Below are 26,992 nucleotides of genomic sequence, written 5' to 3'. Positions count from 1 at the left end.
GCACAAGCAAAGAAAAAATAATTTTAATCTATCTAGTCTCATAGTTTGTCTACTGTATAATAATTCATGGAGCTCTGCCTAAGTCAAATATAGATCTTTTTCTAGAATCTCCATGTTCCTTTAAAAGAAACTTTTATTTCATATTTCTTTCAAATATAAACAATCAAGCTTATTTGTAGTTATTTCATGAAATTTTTATTTGAAATTATTTTAGAGAGTATTTCCACAGATAGTACACAATGTTCCCATATACTTTTTATCCATCTTCCTCTGATGTTACCATCTTACATAAATATAGTATATCCACAAAAACTAAGGAATTAACATTGCTACAATACTATTAATTAAATTCTAAAGACCATATTTGGATTTTTATGCTAATATCCTTTTTCTGTTCCAAGGTCCAAAACAGAAATACCACACATTACATCTAGTTGTCATGTCTCCTTAGCCTCTTCCAATGTGTGACAGTTTCTCAGTCTTAACACTTTTGAAGAGTCAGAATCTTTATAAAATGTCCCTCAATTTGGGATTGGTTAATGTTTTCTCAGACTTATACTTGAGTTTATGGATTTGGGAGAATAATACCACAGAGGTGATGTGTCCTCATCACATCACATCAGGGCCACATGTTATCAATTTGACTGGTAGTGTTAACCTTGATGCTTTGGTTAAGATGAAATCGAGTTTTTAAAAAATACTTCTCACTTATAAGTTAATTCATGAGAAGATGAATGCTACTATACAGTTAGATCCACACTTAAGTAATCAAACACATATTTCATCTAATGATTTAATGTTAAGAGTCTAGTGGCTGATGCTGAACTTTCAAGTAATGGAAAAGACATAAGATTTGTGGCCCCTCCATCAATACATGAGTGGATTAATAAAATGTGGTATATGTATACCATGGAGTACTATTCAGCTTTAAGAAACAATGGTGATATTGCACCTCTTGTATACTCCTGGATAGAACTGGAACGCATTCTACTAAGTGAGATATCCCAAGAATGGAAAGACAAGCACCACATGTACTCACCGTCAAATTGGTATTAACCGATCAACACATAAATGTACATATAAGAATAACATCTATTGAATGTTGGGCAGGGGGGAGGAGGGAGGAGGGGACGGGTATTTGCATACACAAGGAGTGCAATGCGCACCACCCGAAGGATGGACATATTTGAAACTCGGACTTAGGGGGGGAGGGGGCCGGGGGGGGCAAGGGCAACATACGTAACCTAAACATCTGTACCCCCATAATATGCTGAAATAAAAAAAAAAGATTTGTGGCCCCAAGATCTGAATTCAAATTCTATATTCACTACTTACTGACTTTATTTTTTTTAACTGAAACCAGAACAGATGCTAAACTAAGTTTAAATCACAATTTCTATCAACCTCAATTCCCTCACCTGAAAAATGGGTTTAACTATCATATTTACCTGAGCTGTTATAAAGATTAAATAATGTAAACATTATATTTTTAATATATACACATACCATGAAACACTATACAAATATTAGTTGTTGCCATTGTGTTTAATCTTTTGAGTTGCTTACTGGGCCTTAATTTGTATTACTTTACAAAGGATTTTATTTTATTAGTTTTTTTAAATAGTTTTTTTAAAACAAGGAGTTCAATCTGTAACTGACTGTGAACAATCAAGTGAGGTAACTCACTACCTTCTGACCAGCCACAAAAGGACTTTCATAAGTGGTATGAGTACCCAAATGGAAAAGCTTGCTGAATCTCAGAAATAATATGCCAACGCCACAATTATAAAGTGATAAAAATGCCCCCTGAGGTTGTCAGTCTGTTTTTCACCTCTGTTGACCTATAAATACCACAAAGGGGAAGACTTTGAGAACATTTAAAGAAATTGTAAATACCACATACACATTTCCAAAAGCTAATCATTCAGAAACTGTGCACACTTAGGTCAATGAGGGAAAAGCACAAAATAATTTGACTAAATCACATTTCTGTAAGTCTTTTAAAAGGATTATAAACTGCTGAAGAAAAAGATTTCCATGACTCTTAGTATTTAATATCCAACTATAAAGGCCGAATTTCAGTATTTGAGGGACATAGCACTACTATGTTAAAAGAGAAACCACTACTTTCAATATAATAGAGAGCTTAACTCTCAAATCTTTCATGTAAACCATGTTAGAGTATTAGCTTACTGAAGGCAGAGATACTCACCCTTGGATCTACTTCATTGAACTGGCACTCAATAAATATTAGATTTTCCTTAGAGGTACTTTGTAATGCATACTTATGCTCTCTAAACTAAGACTGTAGCCTCTGTGCTGCCATTTCTGGTTTACCCAATAGGCAGACTAATCACGTGCTTTAGGGCACCAGCAAAACAAGAATTAAAAAAAAAAAAAAAACTTTCCAAAGAATTTAATGTGTCAACAAAAGCACTGAATTCGTCATCATGGGAAAACTCAGAACTTCGCTGGACTTTTTTATTCTTATTTTTGGGCTTTCTATATTTTTATTTTTATTTACATATGAGGAAGAGGTTTTAGGGCATCAAAATCTTTTCAGGGCTTAGGACCTCCAAACACATTAATCTGACTCTGTGTGCATCTTAAATTATCATAAATTTTATTTACTCAGTTATTCACCAAAGTATTTTATTCCATGGAAATTATAACACATTTATACCCATACTTTATATAATAAGTACAATTTAATATTCTTCTTCATTACACTATTTTCTCTAAGTACAAAACCAGAACAAATGCTAAAAAACAACTCATAAATTGGAGTTCTCTCCCTCCAGCTGTACTAAAAGATTCCATAGTTCCCAGAATAAAGTAAATTTTTATTTCTTACCAGTATAAATGAAATATTAAATGTTCTATTTGAAACATCTGAATATATGTAAGAAGAAAGAGAGGAGTTAATTTCTTCTGTTGTAGTTCCCATTTGATTCACGATTCAAGTTTAGTTACCCGAGAAAAGCACCCTGGTTATTTTTTTCCTCTACAATTCAGTTATAGAAAACATTGCCAGATTCTTCCCAGCTTCAACTCTCCCTCTACCTACTAGCCAATCTGTTGCTAGATGATTATCCAGACGTTTCTGATGTGTTTTGTTGTTAATATTCCCAGTGTACGTCAAGGATAAGGGTACAGATGTTGCTTGAGAATATGCTTGCCAAAGACCGGTTCTAATTAGACCACTTGTCATTTTTTGCTTGGTTTCATTTTGACCACTGGGTGCATCATGCGAACGTGTTGGATATTTTTAAGAGCATAAAAATACAGAAAGTAGTAGTTACTTTATCTCACATAGGACAAAGAGGCAGTTAAAAGTACAAAGAATTGGTGTCAGATGATTAAATAAACGATTAGGAAAGAGACCATTCCTTTACATCTAGAAACCCTCCCCACCTCTCGCCTCCAACCCCCTCAAAACCAAGCCGTATCTAAGTAAAGGAAGAGAACTTCGGCAACAAAGAAGTGGCTTTGTTAGAAAACACTTTCTAAGGCTTATTTTAATTTTTGCTTTAAAAGTAATTGTTTTTCTTCCTTTCCTCCAAGAATAGGAATATTTCTGTTTCTTAGTCCTTGGAACATTAAGGCTTCAGAGTTCGTTATGATTTCTTACCTATACTATGTGTTAAGTTTTCGTAAAGTTCAGTCTATACAAGGCTTTTTTCTGAGCACCGTGCTTATAATCAGTCGGGTTCTCTCCCCGACCCCCTTGGCCACCTCTGCCCATCGCAGCCCTCGGCGCTGATCTGGCAGGTGCGAGGCTGAGGCCCGGCGCTCAGCCGAGGAGGCCAAGTTTACATAGTGCGCGCGCCCTAGAGGAGGCGGCGGCAGCCGCAGGCCTGGCCGCTCGAACTTTTCGAGGCTGGCAGGAGAGCGGGGAGGCAGGCCGACCTGCCCTGCTAGGACTGGAGAAGACTCCCTTTGCGCCCGCTCGCTTTCCGCCTTCCTACAGCCAGCGAGGCTGAGACTCTGAGGCCCCGCGGCTTTTCACAGCAGTCTTAATTAACAAACCCCGCGCCGAACAGTAGAGTTCGGGACAGCCCGGGGTTTCGCGTCGCACACTCCGGCCCGCCCATCAGCCGAAGGAGGACAGGCCGGGCTCGGCTGGGCAGAACCCCGCTCCAGCTGGGGCCTGGCCACCGGGCTGGCGGGCGGGAGCCAGCGCGAGAGACTGAGGGAAAGAGGTGGGGAGCGAGGAGACCCGAGGAAGAGAGCGGGTCTGAAGGGGCGGAGCCTGCGAGGCAGCGAGCGAGAGCGCCAGCAGGGCGGAGGGCGGAGCGTGGGCCGGGCCCAGCCTTCCCGCTCCCGCGGCGCTGCAACTCCGCCGAGCCTCCTTAAAACTCTGCCGTTAAAATGGGGGCGGGTTTTTCAACTCAAAAAGCGCTCAATTTTTTTCTTTTCAAAAAAAGCTGATGAGGTCGGAAAAAAGGGAGAGAAACCGGCACCGTCTCTGAGAGGCAACAGAAGCAGCAATTGTTTCAGCGAAAAAAGAAGCAAGTGAGGGAGGAAAGGAAAAGAGCAGAAAGGGGGAAGACGCGCAAGTGTCTGTAAGGGTGAAAGGAGCAGGGACTGGCGATTTGGGGACCAGCTACAAAAGCAACTGTCACTGGGAGCACTGCGGCTCGGGAAGAAGCTTTGCTGCCAGGCTGGGCTCCAGGGCACAGCTGACTGGCGGCTGCCCTCTCCGCGGCACAGGCTAGGGGCACGGCACAGGCCCGGGACCGCGAGAGGTTGGCGAGGTGGCATCAGGCGCTGAAGCTGCCGGGCTCTCTCTGAGAAGGCGGCTGGACTAGCTGCGCCCTGGAATTGTGGCGACTTTCCCTACTCAGAGGTTGGCCTGCACTTCCCAGGACCTCCCCATCTCCGGAGGACCCCAGAAAACCGGGAAAGGAAAGAAAAGACAGCGGCGGCGGCAGCAGCTCAATGAGTACCTACAGCAGAAAGCCCGAACTAGCTCGGTCGTAGGCGGGAAGTTACGGGAGTGCTGCCCTGTGCAGCCGCGATGCTGCCGCGAGCTGCGCCAGCGGCCAGGGCCCGATAGACGCTTCCCGCATCGCTCTCCTCCTTCCTCAGGCTGCCGGGAGTCCCGGGACCTGGTAGGGCCGGCATGACGGGCTTGCTGGGGGACCGCCACGCTCCTGGCAGCCTCCGGAAACGCGCGCCGAGCCCGGCTCCCACGACCTCTGAGGTTCGGCGGGGCTGCGGCAGCCTGGCGAGCGAGATCCGGAGCCTTCCCGGGCGGCGTTAGCCCGCGGCTCGGCCCGGACGTGACTAAAGGCTCTCTGGAGAAGCCGAGAGCACTAGGGAGCCGTTAAGACCTGTAACTTGAGGGCCACGGAACTGCTACTCCCGTTTGCCTTTGGCGATCATCTTTAACCCCCCCGGAGCACGTCAGCATCCAGCCACCGCGGCGTTCTCCCAGCAGCTGAGGACTCAGGACTACCCCTTCGGCGAGACGGATGGAAACCGAGCCCCTTCGAGGACCTGCCCCTGCAGTTCTGGCTCATGCGGCTCCAGTCACCACCGTGAACGAGGGTGGGTTAATGCCTTTTCTTCCGCGGTATTTTCTGCCCTGATCTGGTCCCTTAAGTCTCCACACATTCCTCGCTGAGATCTGTAGCATAGGTACGTGACAGCTCTGTCTACATCTTACGTCCACAATAATTAACCAGGAATGTATTTCTGTGTCTCTCTGTTGAATCACTAGAATTCTTCATAGGGGTTAAGCTAAAAAGCGAGGAGAGGAGCCCCTCTCCAATGGCTCAGTTTTGCTGAATAATCACGTGTGAATCGAGGGGCGGGCTTTTGGCAGGCAGATCTTACTAGTATTTACTACCAAGCTCTACTCCAGATTAACCATCCCAGTCCTTCTGTCAGTCCCGATGCCATCATGCAGCCTGGTTAGGAGCAAAGGAAAGGGGAAAAAGAAAAGCAACTAATTCATCTTTTCCCGATCGTCAGGACCCTAAAGAATGGCCGAGCCTTGGGGGAACGAGTTGGCGTCCGCAGCTGCCAGGGGGGACCTAGAGCAACTTACTAGTTTGTTGCAAAATAACGTAAACGTCAATGCACAAAATGGATTTGGAAGGACTGCGCTGCAGGTTGGTATTCAGAGAGGTGGGGAAAACAGGTCAGTAATGTTGCCTACGTGACCCAGGTTTCTAGAATGACAGCTTTTAATCTTTCAGTGGTACAAAATTTCACTGTTTTTAAACCTAGTTGGTTGCCATATTTTATATCTTTAAGTGGACCCAACTCCCCAAAATGACGTACTTTGAACAAATTCGTCAAATCCAATAACATCCTCAATATCAAGTGAGTTCCAGGTTTGGTCTTAATTTTTGGAATGCTTTTGTGACGGTGGGGATTTTAAAGTAGTCATTGTAGCGCCGAGGTTTGTTTTGTTTTGTTTTCTAAGACAGCTCTGTAAACACATTATTATGATTATTTCAAGTAAATACACAGCTATTAGTGGTTTTACGTACTTTGCCCCCAATAATTGACTTTAACGTTAATTTTCTTGGCTACTGGCAAGGGTGTTTTTCCTTCAAATGCTTCAAGTTTTGACAAACGACCTTTCCTCGTTTGCAATGGGTGGCCTGGGCACCGGGACAGGATGTACATTTCACAGTTAATGTAATACCATCCACTCATTCAGGAGTGGGAAAGAATTAAAAGTTGAATTTTCTAATCAGAGCTTAGCTGCAATGTTTTTGTCTCTGCGATCATGCCGTGGTATGCTCTAATTTTCAGTAATTAGATTTACAGGAAACAATTGACATGTGTCCAGCTGCCAAGAATTGTACCTGATAATTTTTTTTCCTCCTCTGAGTGTTACATGTAATTTAGTCGAAAAGCTTAGAAACAGAAAAATGGCAAAATAGTATCAAATAGTTGCTTTATCAGAGTTCTGATGACATTCTTATGAGCTATTCTTATTTGGAAATGCAACACTTGAAGTTGTTTTTGAAAACTTATTGGGGAGAGGGTTTTTAGAGGGCTTTGTTTCAGCTGTAAGAATTTGAAAGTTAAGCGGCAGGACATATACTATTAACAGATGAAATCCATACAGTTTGTACATTTTAAATCAGAATACACTGGCCTTGCAAAAATTTCAGTATTAAGGAAGCTTATGCATAAATACTACATTATTTATCTTGTTATGTCAGGTAGATTAAGTAAGGAAAGGATTTTTTTTTTCCTTTTTCCTCTCTAGGAGTTTTGAACAGGTTTGGTGATGATAGCAATTCCACAAATTTAATATACTGAAAAGTTTCCTGTTGAAAACTCAAAAGATTATATAAACCTCACAAAGAATGAGCCACTTAACCCACGTTCAGAATAAGATCTTACAGGACTTTTGACGAACAGGAAGACTGGGAGATTAACACTATAAAAAAACAGTTTTGACAAACATTTTTAATACAACCCTGAATCTTGTTTATATTAAACATACTTATCAAGATACAAACACCCACTTATTGTGGCTTAGTCCTAGTACATAAAATGAAACACACACACACAAACAGGAGTTTCAAAGCTTATTTTCAGTATGCATAATCCTGACTCTGAAGTTATGTCATAATTCCAGAAAGAACTTTCTTCAAAATCATTTCCAATATTGCTATTATTTTCTGTAAAAGAAGGCAAATTTACTTCTGAAATTGTTTATTTAACTCAATTGCAAAAGCTTTTTCTTCCTCCCTAGTGGAGTTTTTCTATCAGGATAATACCAAAGGCCTTAATCGTACGTTTGCTTTACAAAGATCCAAGGTGTCTCTTATTTTTCTCATTCTAGGTCCTTAAATGTGACTAAATCTTTAGAGACAGTTGTGGCAAAAAGTAGATTATATTAATTTTTAATGACCAAAAGTGTATTTCATTGAAGTTCTTGAAAAATAAATTATGTATCTTTTTTTTACCACTGTTCCAAAAGAAGGGCTAAAAGTCAATTAGGTTTTGTTCAATAGGGAATCCTTAATATCTTGGCCATCTGTAGTTTGCATTTACAAAATATTATTCACTCTAAATATTTTTTATATTACTTAATTTGTGATTATTTTTACAAAAAATAATTTAAACACATCAATTTTGTATTCTCCAATAGATTATCATTTAATTTCATAAACACTGAGTGTGAGTGTGTATTATGTAAGCTATCTATTTATTATAAATTTAGATTATTATGAATATACCTAAAAATAAATGAAGCCAGTTAAAATGCAGAAAATTTCTGGCATGTTAAGGAGAGTAATATTTTTTAAAACTAAATTATATATTTTTTATACTTGTATGCTACTCTACAAGATATTTTATAATTATGAGATACTAATAACAACCTCTTATTAGAGTGAAATATATTCAAATAACAACAGATAAGTCTTTTGTGATGTGAATTATTTGTCTGTTGATAGCAAATGTTAATGCCACATTGTACTTTTAAAATGTTGGCAGTTTACAATTAACTATTCCTAAATGCTTGATAATAACTGCCAAAGAAAATAAGATGGGATCACCAGTTGATTACTAAATGGGCTCAAACCACAAGACAAGACTGTCCATGTCCCAAAACACTCATTAAATGTCTAATTTTTACTTCTTTTGCTCACTTGAAAATAAGGGGGCTAGTGAGAACTTTGAGAAGTAGTAGCTAATATAGTAGGATGACTATTTCATTCTTTTCAAGAACAGTTGCCATACAATCATTTCCTATCTACTGTAAGGCATATCAGGAACTTACTTTTACATAAATTGATATCACACGCAATGTAGAACACTGTTGCTTATTTAACACCTTAATAATCAGTAACATTTTGTAATTTGAAATGAAAGATTCTAAGCACTGAGTACACTAGTGACCAATATTAAATAACTTGCAAAGAAAAAATATTTTAATGAAAGGCTTGGAAATTTGGTACTATATCTATTTGGAAGGAACTTATAAAAATTAATCATTTAAGAAAGTATCAGAGAATATCATTTAACAGATAATTTTTACACTAAGTGATAGATTCAGATGTGTTGAAACACTTGTTTTGGGGTTTAGAGAAATTCACCATCCTTATTTGCTTTCTGTACCTATTTAGAAAATAAATTTTAATCACATTTGATTTTCCAAAATTAATACCCAAGGCACATTTTATGAGTATGAACAAGCAAACAAAAGGAGACTCTTATTTAAATCCCAAATTCCATTTCTTTTATTTTAATGAATTCATAAAACTTTGTAACTTTTCATGGGAGATAAGAAAACTGAGTTATCAGTGAATTTTATACAAGCTGCACAAATTCTGTTCTATTGATCAATTTATCCTACTTTGGGGCCGATTTAAGATATTCCATCATAGAAGGTCAATTTTTAGAAGTTTTCTTCCACGTTCACCTACTAGAGCTTTTCTGCAACTCAGCCCTTCAAACTCCATCCTATGGGTCTTCCCCAAGCACTCCATCAAAAATAAATAGTTACATAAATAGAAGGGCAGATAGATATTTTAAAATATTTCTGTAGCATGAGCACTTGAAGGATTCTACCATTTTTACTTCTTTTCTAGGTTATGAAACTTGGAAATCCTGAGATTGCCAGGAGACTACTGCTTAGAGGTGCTAATCCCGATTTGAAAGACCGAACTGGTTTCGCTGTCATTCACGATGCAGCCAGAGCAGGTTTCCTGGACACTTTACAGACTTTGCTGGAGTTTAAAGCTGATGTTAACATCGAGGATAATGAAGGGAACCTGCCCTTGCACTTGGCTGCCAAAGAAGGCCACCTCCCGGTGGTGGAGTTCCTGGTGAAGCACACGGCCAGCAATGTGGGGCATCGGAACCATAAGGGGGACACCGCCTGCGATTTGGCCAGGCTCTACGGGAGAAACGAGGTCATTAACCTGATGCAGGCAAACGGGGCAGGGGGACCCTCGAATCTGCAATGAATGTGGGGAGGGCTTTCCCACATTGTCTCTACTTTGCTAGTTAATTGGTGGCTGTTATGACTATTTTAATATCGTTTGTTAAAATACAGTTTTGTCATATTTTAAGCAGCTAGTTAAATCTTCTGAAATTGCATAAGTGGACATCTTACACATATATTTAAGCAACATCTTTTTCACCTGCAAAAATCCTGACTTCTAATGTATAATTGCAAATAGCTTTGGCTTTCTTCTGAATATTTTATCTTTTCTTGCTTCCCGCTTTGCCAATCTCAATATTCAACTTGGAAAGTTTGTTTTTAAAATGGTTTGTCCTGATGCTTCTTTTGCCTAATTAAAACACTTTTTCAAAACAGGACAACGTTTTTCTGTGATTTTCACTCTATAACCCACAGACAACTTGCCACTTCCTAAGGAGAACTGTACTAAAAGTTCATTGATGTTTTAAGTCTTGACATTGGAAAAAGTAGACCAAATGGAAAACTAGACATATTCTTTTTATGATTCAGTTATTCTTTTCTTCCTGTCCCCATATTCCCCACCTCAGATTTTACTTGGTGCCTAGTATTTCTGCTTTAAAACAGAATAAGGACAACAGTTTTTGAAGATCAAACCTGAAATTATTTCACTGCGAACTTCTCCTAATGTTCAGTCTTCCCTTTTTCTCAAAGTTAAGTCAAATAGTTGAAGGACAGGTTTCAGAAGTAGCAATCTGAAAACAAATTAATGTTAGCTCTAAAAGCCAGTTTTAAAAGAAAATGCCACATTAAAAGTGCTTCCCATTAATTGATTTTTAATCACAAAATGAAACAATTGGTTAAACAATACACTTCCCAAAATTATAACATAAGTACACTAAGTAGAACATTGACTTTCTCTCTCCAAATGCCAGAAATGTAAAATTATAAAATGTTTAAGTATTAAATAAAATATAATACCAACTTTTAGGGGGTGAAAAACTCAGCAAGGAAAAAAATGTAAAAATTATATATAAAGTCCATAACTATTTTAGGATCTGCAGAACAATAAATGTAGTAACTTGTACAATAATAAGTAAGCCACTCCCACATAATGGTACTTAATTTCCTCAGAACTTTTTAGTAAAGGAGTATAAAATCTTTTCAGGAACATGTTTAGCTAAAAATAAAAAAAAATAAAAAACTTTTTTGAAGGAAACAGAAATATCGAATTCCCAAGAGGATTTTCCATCATCTATTGCTAACGCTGTCATTTTAGTTAAAGATTATCTAAATTTATAAATACTTTATTCATCATCTCCCACATGATCAAAGATGTTTTATGTGAAAGTTCCCTCCTTCTCCTTCATAAGCTCTCTGCCCTTGCTCCAAAAAGAACAAAATACTTCGAGGTTTATTGAAGGACATGGTTCTGAAGCCTGCCCTAAGAAGGATTGGAATGGTTGCAGGCAGTGGTTTTCAATAATTTATTTTTCATGATAGTATAAAAGAATATAGGAGGAAAAGTTTAAACCTTTTCATTTTGCACTAAAATTCACAATCTCTAAGTGCAACAAGATTTTGACTTCTGTCATCTTTAACCACAAGTTACTAAATAAATTTTTATGGTAACATAAAATTAAACTTAAAACACTTTTTTAAAAAGAAAGAAGTAGTAATTGAGATGGTTTTGAAGAAAAAAGTATTTTGTATTTTAAAAGAGACAATATGCAAAATATACTACCTTAGCTGAATAGTTTTTAAATACACTATTACTGAGAGTAATAAAAACAACCTTTCTTACAAGTTGCAACTGTAAAGATGGACATTTCTGAATTTAAAATCCAGTTTAATGGACTTTATAGTATCCAGCATGTCTCAGCATTTACTTTATTTCATAAAGTAAAACTTCCCTTTAAAGATTGCATAAGCAAAAGAAAAGAACTGCAATTGCTTTGTTCTCGGGTGGTCGTAGCACAACAGGGGGAGAGGAAGCTCTATCTTTTCATCAGCCTAAAATTTGCTAAATATTAAAACATTGTCACATTACTCTGGCTCTCCGCGGGAAGTAGCTTTGTTAATCTAAGTATTTTAGAAATGAGTTGTGTGGTCCCCTCTAGGAAATATGAAAAGCCATTATTCAATCTCTCAAAAACCTCGACAATATTCAGTAAGACTCTTGAATATGCCGAAATGTATAGGACGGAAGAAACGGTGTTGCTGAGTGTAATGGAGTCTAATTTGCAGTGAACTGAGGTGGGGTGGAGTCTAAACTTATTCAGATGCAGAGAGTGGGGAGCAAGTGCTAGTTAATAGAGTGCCCTGAGCCCCAGGGGAAGACGCTATAGTAAGGATGGAGGATACCAGGCAGACATGGTGCTCTCAAATTCAGTTCTTCACTGCGACCGCATCCACATCGGGAAACACAGGCTCAGCCTTTGGCCAGTAAGCTGAAGCCAAGCTTACACCTGGGGTGAGGGGAGGCACTAACAGGACCTCAGTCCATGTTCTGGCCCTTGAACCACTAAGCACAGTACCTTTTATCATATTTCGGTAGTGAATTAATAGTTTTCTGATGAACATTATGCATCTCGCAATGGGTGTGATGAGTTCATGCACACCCACACACTGGGTGACTAATTAATATACAGATAAAGTATTCTGTCATGGGAAAGCAAGTCACTTGGTAATATGACAAATTTCCCTCGTCCTATTGATCAAATGAACGTTGTCGAATCCGTGGGTCAGGACTGGTTTCGAAATCTCAGTTCCCAAAAAGGTGCTTTCGGCTTTTACCGGGGGTAGAATAATCCAGAGCGCTGGAAGATCACAGTGCTGGAGCAAGAAAGGGTCGTCCTCGAAGCCTTCCTGACTGCCCTAAGCAACCTTCGTCAAAAGGCGCGGGGGGAAAGTCCCTGTCTTGGTCTCTGGAGACTGTTTTGCTTTTACGCAGCAGTTCCATGAAAACAGATCCACGCAGGAACCTAGTGACAGGCAGGAGACAAACTTCACGCCTGAGACCCGGGATAAAGCTCTGCACATAGCAAACCTAAGCTCTCTACCGAGGGGCTGCGAAGACATCCCTTCTGTCCCTTTGAAACTGTTTCACCAGACTCCAGCTCCAGCCCCCAAAGCAGTAGTGAGGAAGCTGGAGCCCAGAGCTCCCTCAGGGCGCGCAGAACAGCCCGGGGTGGGGGTGGGGACGCTTCAAAACCGTTAGCTCGCGTTTTTTCCCCCTCCCTCTCTAAAGTTTCTTTTCTTTTCTCTTCCTGTCCAAATATTTCAAATTTCCGCGCCTTAAATAACAGTCTCCTTTTATTTAGTTAGTTTCCTCGGCAGGTTTGGCCGCCCGCTTGTCTCTGCCCCCCTACCGGCCCGGGGCGCCTGGGGCGCCTCGGTGCTGCCTGCAGCCCCCGCGCACTGCCCCGGGCCCAGCTAGCCGGGCACAGAGCGCTCCCGCCAGAGCCACAGCCCCCTCCTGCCGCGACCTCGCCTGACCCGGCTGTCCTGGCACCGGGAGCCAACTAAGGCTGCCCCCAGCCCAGACGCCTGCCTGCCTCCCAGCTTGACTTCCCTCTCCGGACTTTGGAGCGTCTTCTGCTTTGGGGCTTGGATCCTGGTGGCCCAGGAACGGCAGAAGGGCTGCGGCGATAGGAAAGCAGCAGAGGACAGTGGCCGGAGCCGGCCCCAGCCCCCACCCCGCGGGTAACCTTGGAGGCGCCCTCGGAGTGAGTGTGTGCGCTGCCGCGCCAGCCGGCTGGGGCGAGCTGGCGCACGGCGCAGCGGGCAGGAGGCGGGAGCTGGGGGCGGGGAGGGGGAGCGGGCTCCGGCGCCTCCCGGCCGCCGCCGCAGCGCCCCGGGAGCTGCGGGTTACCTCGGCGTCCAGCGCCCCCCCGCCCGGGTCCTGGCCCTCAGGCAGCAGTCCCCGAGGAGGCGGCAGCCATCCCACTGGAGGGCTCGGGCGACCTGTGCCTGAGGACTGGGGCTTGAGGGCAGCGTGGGAGCAGGGGCAAGCGGGCCGGTGAGTGCCTAGCTCTCTGCCGAGGTGAGCTGGCGGCGGGACGCAGCGGGGCGGCTGGTGCAACTCAGTGCCCCCAGTCGAAGCCCGCACTCCCTTCCCCTCCCCCCATGACAGCTGAGGACAGCCGGGCGCTGAGCCTCGCGTCCAACTGCGAAGAGGCAAATGCCTCTCTGACTTCTTAGCCCCTTAGACCATTCGGAAAGTTGCCCTATGTTTCTGCCTTTCCCCCCATAAATTATTAGACGTCCAGGACTGAAAATGCACTTTCAATTCTGAAGACCCTCAGCCTGAAACGCCGAGAATTGTAGGGCTGGGGTGCGCAAAACGTCTAGAAGGGGTCTTGTTTTTCAATTCGGAATAGTTTCAAAAAATTGAGTACTGTATGGATTATCAGCGAAGCCTTAAAAGAATAAAAACTGCCCAGATCTGGATATAGACTTGGTAAATTAAGGTTCCAGTGAAATGTTTTGCCATTTGCTATAGAAACACTGTGCGAGCTTCAGGTGTTAGGATGTGGGTTTGGAATTTTCAGTGCTGTCTTTAATCCTCAAAGACATTAAATAACACACCTGGCAAGAGAGCAAAGGTTATCCTTGCCACCACAGCACCTGCAAAAGCACAAGTGGAACTCACATATTTTGCTTCCTGAGTACTAAAATGGCTTCTGAACCGTCCAGAGGTACCAGCACATACGGGGAGAGGGACCGGGGACGGGAGGACAGTTTGTACATTTTTAAAAACTACACAGATATATTATTACACTTCAATTGTTCCAGCTCACCTCTCTCTCCCAGCCCCCCCCTCCTCCCCCGGCCTCATCAGTCAAGGAAGAATTTTAGTTTAGGCCTATTGAATAATTCTATATTCAGGCTTTATCTCTTCTCTCACATCTCCCCCCTCCAAACATACACATACACACACACGCACACACACACACACACCCCAGCCAAAAACATCAACTCTTTTGGGGAGGAAGTAAAAAACCACTAATCTTTATCCAACTACACGTCATTTCTTTTGGGCACTAAGAAGAAATCCTACATACAACCAATGCTATAAAGAAATAATTTACCAGGACTTCAAACGCATTTAATTGGTATAATTAAAATGATATTGTCTTTTAACGTGAAAATAATGGGACAGTTTCTGGAATTGATGCGTGAAAAACTCAAAAACCTTCCTGGAAATTTTTGGAGACAGAAGTTTCTCCTCTTTAAATTCCATCAGTAGTTACTTAGAAAAAAACCTGATACTTTATCTTGACCATATAAAGTAGTATCATGTTGACTAAATTTATTTGCTTTATATGCTTTAGATTTTCAGATGTGCTATATGAATAATGAAAGTTCACAGATAAAGGAAAACTGCCAACATCTTTTAATGCTGCATTTTTAATTTAGAAATGCAACCAAATTATCAGACTTTATTAAAATACAGTCCATTCCCCTGTTCCTTCTCAGTGTACAGTGTGTGTAACTTGTTGGTAAAGTCTGTTCTGAGTTTAAAATTTATGCTTTGGAAATATGATTTCCTAAAATAAAAAATAACTTACTGGCCTTAATTTGGCTATTTTGTGCGCAATATAACAGTATCTCCTAATATTTTGGAACTATTGTATTGTACATTTTGGGAATTCTTGTTCCATAGTTTTCCCCTTCAGATATTTTTATTAAAAAGTGACTGTCCTCAATGCTACAGCAGTATTCTGATGCCCATTCTGCTAATTCAAGCACTTTGGACCAAACCTATACAGGCCATTTAAAAATGAACATTTATTTCTTCTTTTGTCCAAGTTTGAAACAGATATGAATGAATATTAACATTTTAAAGGCCTAGAACAATTAATTTGCAAACCAGTAATATTATAGTGTGGTGATGATTCAAGATGAAATAAAATTATTCATGTATTAGAGTAATAAATGAGATCGGATTATTAAATTAAGCAGCACTTGATGATTAACAGTATAATATTCTCCATGTCAATATTCACATAGGCAATAGTGTATATTGTGGTATGTTTTTTAACTGTGAAAGATATTATATGATAATCATGACATATGAAAGTAATTGATCACTCCAGAGACTCTTTTTCAAAATGTAATTAAAACAGTGGTTTTTAAAAAGTATTTCATTGTACTATCACCTATAGTTTTGGCTGTCTCTCATCCTTTTTATTTGTTTAACTTTTTCTAATTTTTTTTCTTCCACATTTTAGGTGAGGAACAAAAATAGCATGTAGATAGAGGTTTCCAATTCTCCTTTATTCCCACTTCCTCAGTCATCTATTTACCTATTCACCAACATTGCTTCAACTTTTAAAGTCACATTTAGTGATGCTAAAAAGTAGTTATTATCCCCATTAATTCAAATTTATCATAGGCCTATGAGTGAAAAAGCATTCAGTCTGCATTTTATTTAAAATAAAGTGAAAAAAGTTGTACATTAGGTTATAGCAATTGTGTGTTTATGTTTAGAATATAAATGAGTTGAAATGTTAAAAATATTTAATATTTTGACACATGCTAAGATTTTCAGCATAGAATTAAGATCTAGAAAATCTTAAATTTAATTTCTGGTCTTCAGAAAATAAGTTAATGTATTTTAATTTGCCTTATTAAAATAAAGTTACTTATTTTAACTAATAAAAAGTTAAATTGTTAATATTTAAAGAAAAATATGAAGAGATGACTATGATATCAAATCCAAAGCAAGTTTTTAAAAATAAATTATTCCTACTGATAAATTATATATTTTAATTGTAGCTTTTGTAATTTCTTAATTATATTTTGCATTTGGCATATGGACCAAAGTTTTCTATGGTTATCCATAAGTATATAGTTGGTACTATGCAGGTAATCAAAATAATGCTTTCTGGTCCTTTCATATATGATTATCTTTATGTATATGTGTGTATGTTGAGATATTAATTACTAATGTTTAGTACTAAAGAAATGAATATTTTGAACACATACTACCAATTCACTTCACAATACTATTTTAAGATGTTAAATTGTGATCTACTAAAGAAATATATGCTGCAATTTTTTAGATATAGGTAAGATCATTTTCATTAATGATCCTGTGAAAGATATAAATTAAAAACTTAGAACTGAAAACACTGATGCAGGTCCTAGTTCTACCTAATTATTATCTCAAATTCTTGTCATAGGGCAAATATATTTTAAAAAGCCATTTAACATCCACAATTTGGAAATTTCAAATATTAGAAATAGAATTGTGATAGTGACAAGAGGAAGAATGGATATTTTAAATGTTTTAGATAGCCATGCCTGTAGGTTAATTTAATCTTAATTACATAATAGGCAATTTGTTAAAGAATCCAAAAGCAAGGACAAAACAAGACTAGTAAAAGATATTTGCCCAAGAATCCAAAAGCAGGGCAAACAAGACCAAAAATAATTTTTTCCATTATATTACAATGGTAAATACAAATAAAGTAATTTTCTTTAATTAATTGTCTTTAATTAATTTTCCAGTTTCTTGTGATGTTTTCCAACATCTTTACTTAGCTAATGCTTTATTAACATATAACTAGAGAAAACACTACTTATAGTCATATGTACAAATTACATATATAATATGTTTTACTTACAAACAACAGACACATATTCTATCCCAAAATAGGAAGCTCAGAACCATTCTGAAAGAGTGAGTGGATACAGTTGGACATCTGGACTAGACTGAGGGGCTCTTCAATGTGAAGCCAGAGTCGGGCTACATGGAAGAGAGCACTGAACTGACAATGCTGGCTAATTCGCTCAAGACTAGTCAAAATAGCTCTGAGCTAGTATAAACTGCCTACGGTTGTTTAAATATACCATGTACCTACTGGTAAAGCAAATAACTCTGTACAAAGACTGTTAAAAGAAGGAATATATATATATATATGTATTTTTTTTTAGTCCACAAGGACATCACAGATGTCATAGGGAAAATATTAATGTGGCAATATAATAGAGAATTGTACATAATAACATCAGCCAAAGATCAATGATTGCTTTTAATTTCTTTAAAAAGGGCTTATTTATCATGTTTTAAAGATTTAAAATGTACAGTTCTTCAAACGTGACTATTATCTAAAAACAATAATACATATTAACTTATTTATATTCTAATTTTTAAAAGGTGCCCCCCAAATACTTGTTAGTTCATAGGATCTCATTGAAAAATCTTGCACCTAAGATCAGCAAATAGAATTTCTGGCTTACCAACATAAAATAATTTGATCAGTGCTTTTTAAGGAAAATATTCTGTTTTAAATGACCAGGATGAAGATCTGGGAATTTTTAGCAGCACTTTTTTGTCTTTTAGAGAGATTATGTTTAGGATCAATGTAAGATTAATTATCATTTCTACAGTAATATTTTATATCATTGTTTTGAATTTAAATATATAGAATTTAAAAAAGAACAGTATATGGCCATTGTGAGGTTTCTCTACTCAGCAACAGAACATACTGAAGAGAAATAAGATCAAAACATCAGACATAAAATTCAAGCCACAGAACAACAATGATATTAAATCAACTGACACAAAAATTGTCTCACACAAAAATCATCTATTAATTTGGGGGAAAGGAGTGGTAAAAAATATTTAAATATCTTTCCATTAGATTAAAAGATGACTAGTCTCTTATCCAATATTGTAAGAAATAAAATCCTAAATATTTAGGAAGGGGATCTGAACATCCTAAAAACAAGTGGTCTCTGTTTAGGAAGTGTGATAGTAATTGATCTGAGAGTATTCTCTGAAGATGTTTTAATGAAGTTATGAATATGTCAGCATATAAAAAGCACTCAATAAAATCCTGAATAATATTATATTGAATTTATTCATAAAATTTGTAGGATATTAAATCACATGTATACAAAGACAATAGGAGGTATTTTGATAAATGTCTTTTCTTTCTGGTACTTCTTTATTCACTTATTCATTAAGCCTACATTTCAGTGAGAGAAAAGAAACACATAATCAAGCAAGTTAATAAATAAATATTTATTTTGCATCTGTATTACCTAGCTTAATATGCATAACCCCTTCATGGATTGGACTTTATTATCCCATTTTACAAATAAGAAAACTCAGATTTGATGATGTTGAATAACTTGTCCATGGTCATAGGCTGATAATTTATAGCCATAAGGATAAAAACTGGGTGTCTTTTCTACTGCACTATCGCCAGATGAAAAGATCTTTCAGGAAAATTACCACAAATCAGTCAACTCAACAATCACATATTAAGCACCCATCATTATGGTCACTTAATAGGTTTACAATCTTGGGACTAATTATATCTGAGGCTTTCCACATCTGTAGAATGGGGGTAATAATATCTAATTTGCCATCTTGTTGTAAATAAATGAAATGTATGCAAAGTTCCTGGTAGTAAGTCTTTAATAAATGGCAGGTATTATTATGGAAATACAAAGTAACAGAAAATGCATTCTTGACCTCAAGGAACTTAAACACTATTTGGGTAAATAAAGTGTACATATGGCATACTACAGCAACTGGAAAGTAAACAAGGTATAAGCAAGTGCATGGTAGTGTGTGGTATAGATTGCATCAAAAAGCACCCTTATTAGGGAAAATCTTATTAGAAGGCTAATGGTATGGATTTAAATATCCTACATTGGAAAACTTTCCTTACTGAGAAGAAAAAGGAAAAGCTACCTCAAAATAATATTTGTTTTTCTAGCATATAACCTCTGAGTATGTTTATATCTAACAAATATATCAGGTGAACAATGGAAAATGCATGGACAGAAAATATATTATAAAAAGCATACATAAGCAGGTATTTTTAAAGATATCTTTCATTATTTTGGAATAAGTGAATATGATACTCTGAATCAAATAGGTATAGAAAAATATCAAGGAATTTCATAATCATTACAAAATGGGATCCATAATAAGTAGTCAGTGTAGTATAGTGAATAGCTGTAGAGCCAAATAAACTTTATTTCTAACTCTGGTACTTACTGCATCTCACCTTGGAACAAGCACCTTAACCTTTCTGACCTTTACTTTCCTCATTTGTAAAATGAGTGTAATAATATTTACAGGGTTGTAATAATTATAAATGATATTTATTAATAAGTAACTTCAAACTCCAATATAGGAAATTTGAAAGGCCAAAAACCAAGAGGTTACCTGAGGCTTAGATTTAATCATATTAGTCAGAAAGAAAAAAAAAAATCCCTCCTAGATGACCATGACCCTGAGTAACAAAGGAATTTACAAATTAAAAATACAAATTTTAAATTAAGACTTAAAGCTATCACTCCAAGTAACTTTACATACATACGCATTTGATCAATATACAAGCACATTCAGTTTAAATACTGAATGTATTTAATAAACACATTTATTAAATGCTTATTATATGTGAGGCATTGTTCTATATACTCAGTATAGAAAGGTGAATAAGACACCATCCCAACCCTCAAGGAGCTAGCAATTTTGTGAGAAATAAAATGCCATGTACAGAGTACAGTAGAATATTAGGTACAATTAAGGCACAAAAAAAATAATAAATTCAACTTGGAAAGTAATGACAAGTACCTGAGAAAAAACAAACTCCATTTTCAGAAAGGTATCCTTGAAGAATCAAGCAGACTTCCATTTCCAACAAAATGAAGACTAAATATCCTTAAAAAATATTCCCAGAAGAAGACAAATAAATTGCTGGATAAAATATTTTTTAGAACATATTTTGGAATGTAGAGTAGTATTAGTAAGGAAGTAAAAGAAATCTACAGAGACCACAAATAAGGGAAAGTGTGTCTGATGCCAGCTGTTCTAGGAGGCATCTACTGATCCCTGATGTATTACTGTCCTGGGGCTGCCATAAAAATATACTACAAACTCAGTGCCCTAAACAACAGAAATTTATTGTTTCACAGTTCTGGAGCCTGGAAGTCTAAAATCAAGGTGTCTATAGGATTGGTTCCTTCTGAGAGCTATAGGGGAATCTGTTCCATTCCTTTTTCTTAGCTTCTGATAGCTTCAGGCTTTCCGTGGCTTGTAGATGGTGTTCTCCCTGTGTCTTCACATTGTCATTCCTTTATGTGTGTTTTCCTCTGTGTCCAAATTTCCCCTATTTATAAGGACACCAGTCATCCTGGATTAGGGCCCACCTTAATGACCTCATCTTCACTTGGTCATCTGCAAAGACACTATTTGCAGGTACATTCACAGGTACTGAGGGTTAGGCCCAGGCTGGTCTCCATTTCCTAGGCTCAAGCAATCCTACCACCTCAGCCTCCCAAGTAGCTGGGATTACAGGTGCATGCCAACCCACTGAGCTTGTCTTTTGAGGAGAAATTTTTATTTAATGAAGTTAGGAAGAGCTGTATAACCTGATATAGAGAGATGAATGGATAAACAAAATATGATATATCCAAATAATAGAATATTTGCAGTTATGAAAAGTACTAATGTATGCTACAACATGGATGAACCTTGAAAATACTGGGGTACAAAGTTAAAGAATATTTTTATCACCCCTAAAAGGAACTTCATAGCCATTAGCAGTCATTCCTCGTTTCCCCCTCCCATAGTCCCTGACATTGTTAAATTTCTTGGGTGAGATAATGGCATTGTGATTATGTAGGAGAATATCCTTGTTCTTAGAAGCAACCAGGAGCTGGTTCTTCGAAAAGGTTAATAATATTTATAAACTTTTAGTTAGATTGGTCAAGAAATATAGAAAACAAAAATTAATCATTACGGATATTTAAAGGATAAAGGGAAATATTGTGAACAGATTTATGCAAATAAATTCCACAACCTGAATGAAAAGGACAAATTTCTTTTTGAAGGAAACAAATTACCAAAACTGAATGAAGAAGAAATAAAAATCTGAACAGCTGAATAGTTATTAAAGAAATCGGGCAGGGCACGGTGGCTCACACCTGTAATCCTAGCACTCTGGGAGGCCGAGGCGGGCGGATCATTTGAGCTCAGGAGTTCGAGACCAGTCTGAGCAAGAGTGAGACCCTGTCTCTACTAAAAATAGAAAGAAATTAGCTAGACAATTAAAATATATATATATAAAAAAATTAGCTGGGCATGGTGGCTCATGCCTGTAGTCCCAGCTACTTGGGAGGCTGAGGCAGGAGGATCGCTTGAGCCCAGGAATTTGAGGTTGCTGTGAGCTAGGCTGACGCCATGGCACTCTAGCCCGGGCAACAGAGTGAGACTCTGTCTCAAAAAAAAAAAAAAAAAAAAATCGAATTCTTTAGTTTAAAACACTCCTGTAAAAGAAACTCTAGGCACAACTCCAGGCATGACTTCAGTGGGCAATTTTATCAAACTTTTAAGGAAGAAAACAATACTATACAAACTCAGAAAATAGAGGGAGAAATTATTTCCAATTCATTTTATAATATCAGCATACCCTGACACCAAAGCCAGGCATCATAAGAAAATAAAAGTACAGACTATCCCTCATGAAGAAAAATTCCTAACAAAATAATAGCAAATAGAATTCAGCAATATGTAATATGCTTAATATAGTTTAAGCAAGTGAAGCTTAGTCCAGAAGCCCAAGGTCAATCAATTATATTTAATACATTAACAAAATATAGAAGAAAAAATATGATTATCTCAACTCATGTAGAAAAAGCATTTATAAAACTCAATACCCATTCATGATAAAAAAAAAAAAGTCAAAAACTAACAAGAAAATAGAATTTCTTCAATATCAAAAAGGCATTTAGGCAAAACTTACAGCTAATCTCATACTTAATTGTTAGACCAAATGCTTCCCTCCTTAGATCAGGAACAAGACAACGATGCATACTCCCACCACTTCTATTCAATGTTGCACTGGCTATCCTAGCCAGCTGGCTCCAGCACAACACTAAAAATGTACATAACCTTTGATCCAGCAACTCTACTATTAGGAATCTACCCTAAGGAATTCCAAATTTCCCTTAAACTCATTTGTCCAACTGTTTACTTGACATCTCTTATTGTGGGTCTAGTAGGCATCTCAAATTTATGATGTCCCAAACTAAACCCTTAACTTTTAATCCATAAAACCCGTTTCTTCTCCTGTGCTTCCTATCTCAGTAAATGGCCCATCATCACCCAAATGCTCAGGGTAATCAATCTTAACTCTTCCTTTTTCTTACACTATTTAAACTATTAGCAAATTCTATTGATTGCATCACAAACTATATTTATATTTTATATATACTTATACACATATGTATTATGAACCTGATGACTTCTTACTTTCTTCAACCTTGTGCCTTATTGGCTCTAATTAGCTGGTATACCAATCTTGGAAGTAATCACTGTGGCTTTCTATGGCCAACCTTGAGTCATACCTATCTCGGGGGGCATTGAGTCAATTCCACCCAAAGCACTTAGATGATGAATACTAGGAAAAAGACATATTTTGGCCATAATGCTGCAGCATTATTTTTAATTGCTATGTTCTGTTTTAAACATTAGATAGGAAAGAAAAATAAACTTAGCACTTACTGCTTATGATGCTCTACAAAATATTCTCATGTGTAGTGTGTTTTCAAATGTGAATTGATTTATGCAACCTAAGCAAATCCTTTTTTACATATATTTTTAGTTATCTAGACCTAGTTTATTTTTTTCAAAGTCATATTAATGCTTAATAAATCTTTTTCACATAGAATGGAACAATATAATTTATATATGCAAATTAATGAAAAGTTCCTCTATCTGGCAAAAATACTTTTTTCTAAGGTGCTCTTTAATTCACTGCTCACACACTTAAACCTAAACATAAAAGAAGACCTGCTGTACACCTTTGTGAAAATATTCCTTTAAACCTCTGTTCAGTTTATTGCTGATTTCTCTGGTTTCTTCATTAGACCACCAAGAGAATAGTTTTCCTCATTTGGAATATATAATTGCCAAATAGGACACAGTTCTAAACTTGAAACATTTAAAGTCTTATAAAAGTTACCCTGACTATTTAAGTGTAGTGACTACTTTATATGCAAAATTTCAGAAGGATTTAAACTCTATGAAAGAGGTCAGTTCTTTCCATGTAAACACATATGATTATTGCCGTTGAAGAAAGTTATGTCTGTTGGATGCAATTTATACATTCAATACACTTGTATAAATTGTATCTAATGGTGCCACCATTGGATACTGAGGACTGTGATAGGTGCTAAGACACAGTCAAGAAGACAGATTTAGTTTTCGTCTACATGGAATTACAATTTTGGCCTATTTATATAGAAGTGGTTTGTGCTGCCTCCATATGACCTAGATACTGAAATACAATTTATTTTCAGCCAACCCCCAATGCCTTGCTTCCACTGACTCCCTTGTCTTTTAGGTTCAAGGGTGCTAATGGCTTCTGGCTGTCTTTGGTTCTTGAGATCCTCTTCTCTTTTTTCCCCTTTAATCTTGTCCACATCTCTGTAAATAGTCCCTTTATATAATAAAACTCTCTTCAAGTGCTTTTGAGTATGACATCAGTTTTATGCAAGGACCTTGTTAATATAATTTTTTTCAACATGTGACCTAAATGAAGGTTGATGTCTGAAATATCCAAATCCTGGTTAACTATTGACTTGTTTGGGTAAATGCATTAAAGGCCTACCTGCTTATCTTCAAAAATAGCATTCCCTCCACCTCCATCTCAATGAATTGTTTGTTTCCATAACTCTTATCTAAAATATAACATTTTTACTTCGTTTTTACAATCTTCCCCACTAGACTGTCAGTTACAGGAGGACAGGGGCCATTTTTTTTTTACCATTATATTCCTTGTCACTGGAATATAATAGATGCTCAATAAATATTTGCTTATCCACATATTTAACGAATATTAATTGAGTACCTACTGTGTTCCAGACTCTATGTTTTAGGTTCATGAAACAGAAAAAATGGACCAAGTCCCTTCTCTTATGAAATAAATAAAGTGTTGCATTTCAAATATAGATCTATGCAATATTTATAGCCCACAGTAAAAAAAAAAAAGCATTCTATGGACAAATATATTTGGGAAATAGTTACTTGATAGTTGAGAATTGATTTTTTGTTGAAGGTTTTCTCAGTTACTTTAATAAGCATGTATGAATTTCCAAGAGGGGACTGATATCTATGCAGTTTTCCACGCTTTTAAATCACAAAGCCTCCTTTTCAATGAAGAAAGATTAAGATTTTGAAGTAGGCCATAATAACTTCTTTGGGGCAAAGTAAGGTTATTGTTTGGGATTTTTTTAAATGGTTTAGGAAAAATTTGTACTAGAGGTACAAATTACCTGTCTATTTCACTCCCGTATCATCCTTCAATCAATTCATTAAAAATGGACAACACCCAGTGATCTTTATTTATTTAGGAGTAGGTCATGATTTCTTTTAGTAGATACAAAAGAAATTTAAACAGTTTTGCAGTTGACTCATGGGGCGTTGTATAATTAGTAATAGATCTTCAGTATGATAATTTGCTCCTTAAAGATTTAAACAGGTGGCATAATTTCAGAATCATCAGTGTTTCATTGAGGGTCATACCAACCTAGCATTAATCTCTTTTGCTGATTTACCAGTATAGCCTAGTGCACAAATCATATACCTTCTCAATTCCACACCTTCTTTGTTCTTTTTCTCCCAAAAGAGGTCCTAGTTCTACCTCTTAATTGCTCTGTCTTTGAAAAAAATTTATAGTCTCTGAGCCTCAGTTTCTTCAACTATAAAATGTGATAATAATATCTATCTCATAGGATTAAATAAGATCATATTATATAATTCCTGTCATGAATGGGAGATTAGAGATAAACAAGGGGAACAGGACAGAATAATCCATATGGTAATGGACTAGAGTTGGAGACGTCAGTAAGAACTCATGTTTAACTTAATATAGATACAGATGGTTACATTTAGAAATATTTATAGATATGTGTATACACATAGGTTAGTATATGCACATATATTTCTTTTTTCTGTCAGCTGAGAGTGCCTAGAAGAAGTGACACCCAGTAGCAAAGAGCGTACTTAATGCCCACATCTTGGTTTCTAATACCATTCTCTATGAAAAGGAACCAGGGCTCCTTGGAGAAATGGCTGATTCAAGTACTGGGGCAGGAAAAATATAAGATAAGCCTGGATCATTTTGTAGTGCCAGAAAGTAAGGAAGTGTTCAGAATGTGTACGTACACACATACGTTGATAGGATACGTCAAACGGACACAGAAGAAGCCCACTGAAAGAACTCACAATGACCAAAGCTGAAACAATTTGGGTAACAAACTAAAGGAGCAATGAATTATAACCCAAGGTGTAAAATAAATATCCACAAGTCCATACTAATATAAATTAATAAATTAGGGAGAGTAGACAAATCTCTTACGCAGAAGAATCCAAATACATTATGTAGATACTCCACCCTAAAGTAATGAAGGCCTATCTCTCCACTCCTTAAGTGTGAGCTGCACTTAGTGACTTTTATTCCAAAGAGTACAGTATGGAAAGGGAGAATAAAAGAGTACCTTTATAGTAGAAAAGCCTCATAAACATTACTTCAGTGAGGTGATTGAAGTCAACATCAACAGTCCTAAATCATGTTGGTACTATGTAACTTTGATATGATGCAATGAAAATGGCATTTTACATTTGCAATATTCCTCTAAAAAGCTCATAACTCCAGTCTAATTTTGAGAAAAACATAAGAAAAATTCTAATAAAGGAGTATACTACAATATACTGGACCCAGAACTCCTCAAAACTGGCCAGGTCATTGAAAACTGTCTGAGAAAATGTCACAGCTAAGAGGGGCGTATGGAGACAATATAACTAAATGTAACATGGGATCCTGGATGGGATCATGGAACAGAAAAAGGACATTAGGAAAAAACTAAGGAAACGTGAACTATGGTCTTCAGTTAATAATAATGTATCTTTTAATTTATTAATTATAATGTACCATACTGATAATGTCAGATGTTAATAATAGGGGAAACTGTGTATGGATAGACTGGGGGTTATATGGGAACTCCCTGTGTTATCTGCTTAATTTTTCTATAAATCTAAAACTTTTAAATAATAAA

The 26,992-nt window shown here is 37.4% G+C and overlaps 1 protein-coding gene across 1 annotated transcript; it reads left to right on the top strand.

Annotated features, from left to right (window-relative positions):
- Positions 1-3,569: 3,569 nt before the first annotated feature.
- Positions 3,570-10,302, top strand: CDKN2C (cyclin-dependent kinase inhibitor 2C (p18, inhibits CDK4)). Its single transcript, XM_012639364.1, has 3 exons — positions 3,570-5,553; positions 5,980-6,119; positions 9,570-10,302. The coding sequence occupies exons 2-3, from the start codon at positions 5,991-5,993 to the stop codon at positions 9,945-9,947; spliced, it is 507 nt and encodes a 168-aa protein (XP_012494818.1). The 5' UTR covers positions 3,570-5,553; positions 5,980-5,990; the 3' UTR covers positions 9,948-10,302.
- Positions 10,303-26,992: the final 16,690 nt, after the last annotated feature.

Source organism: Propithecus coquereli, unplaced genomic scaffold, assembly GCF_000956105.1.
Source record: "Propithecus coquereli isolate 6110/MARCELLA unplaced genomic scaffold, Pcoq_1.0 Scaffold14, whole genome shotgun sequence".
Taxonomy (NCBI): domain Eukaryota; kingdom Metazoa; phylum Chordata; class Mammalia; order Primates; family Indriidae; genus Propithecus; species Propithecus coquereli.
This window is presented reverse-complemented; position numbering and strand designations above follow the sequence as displayed.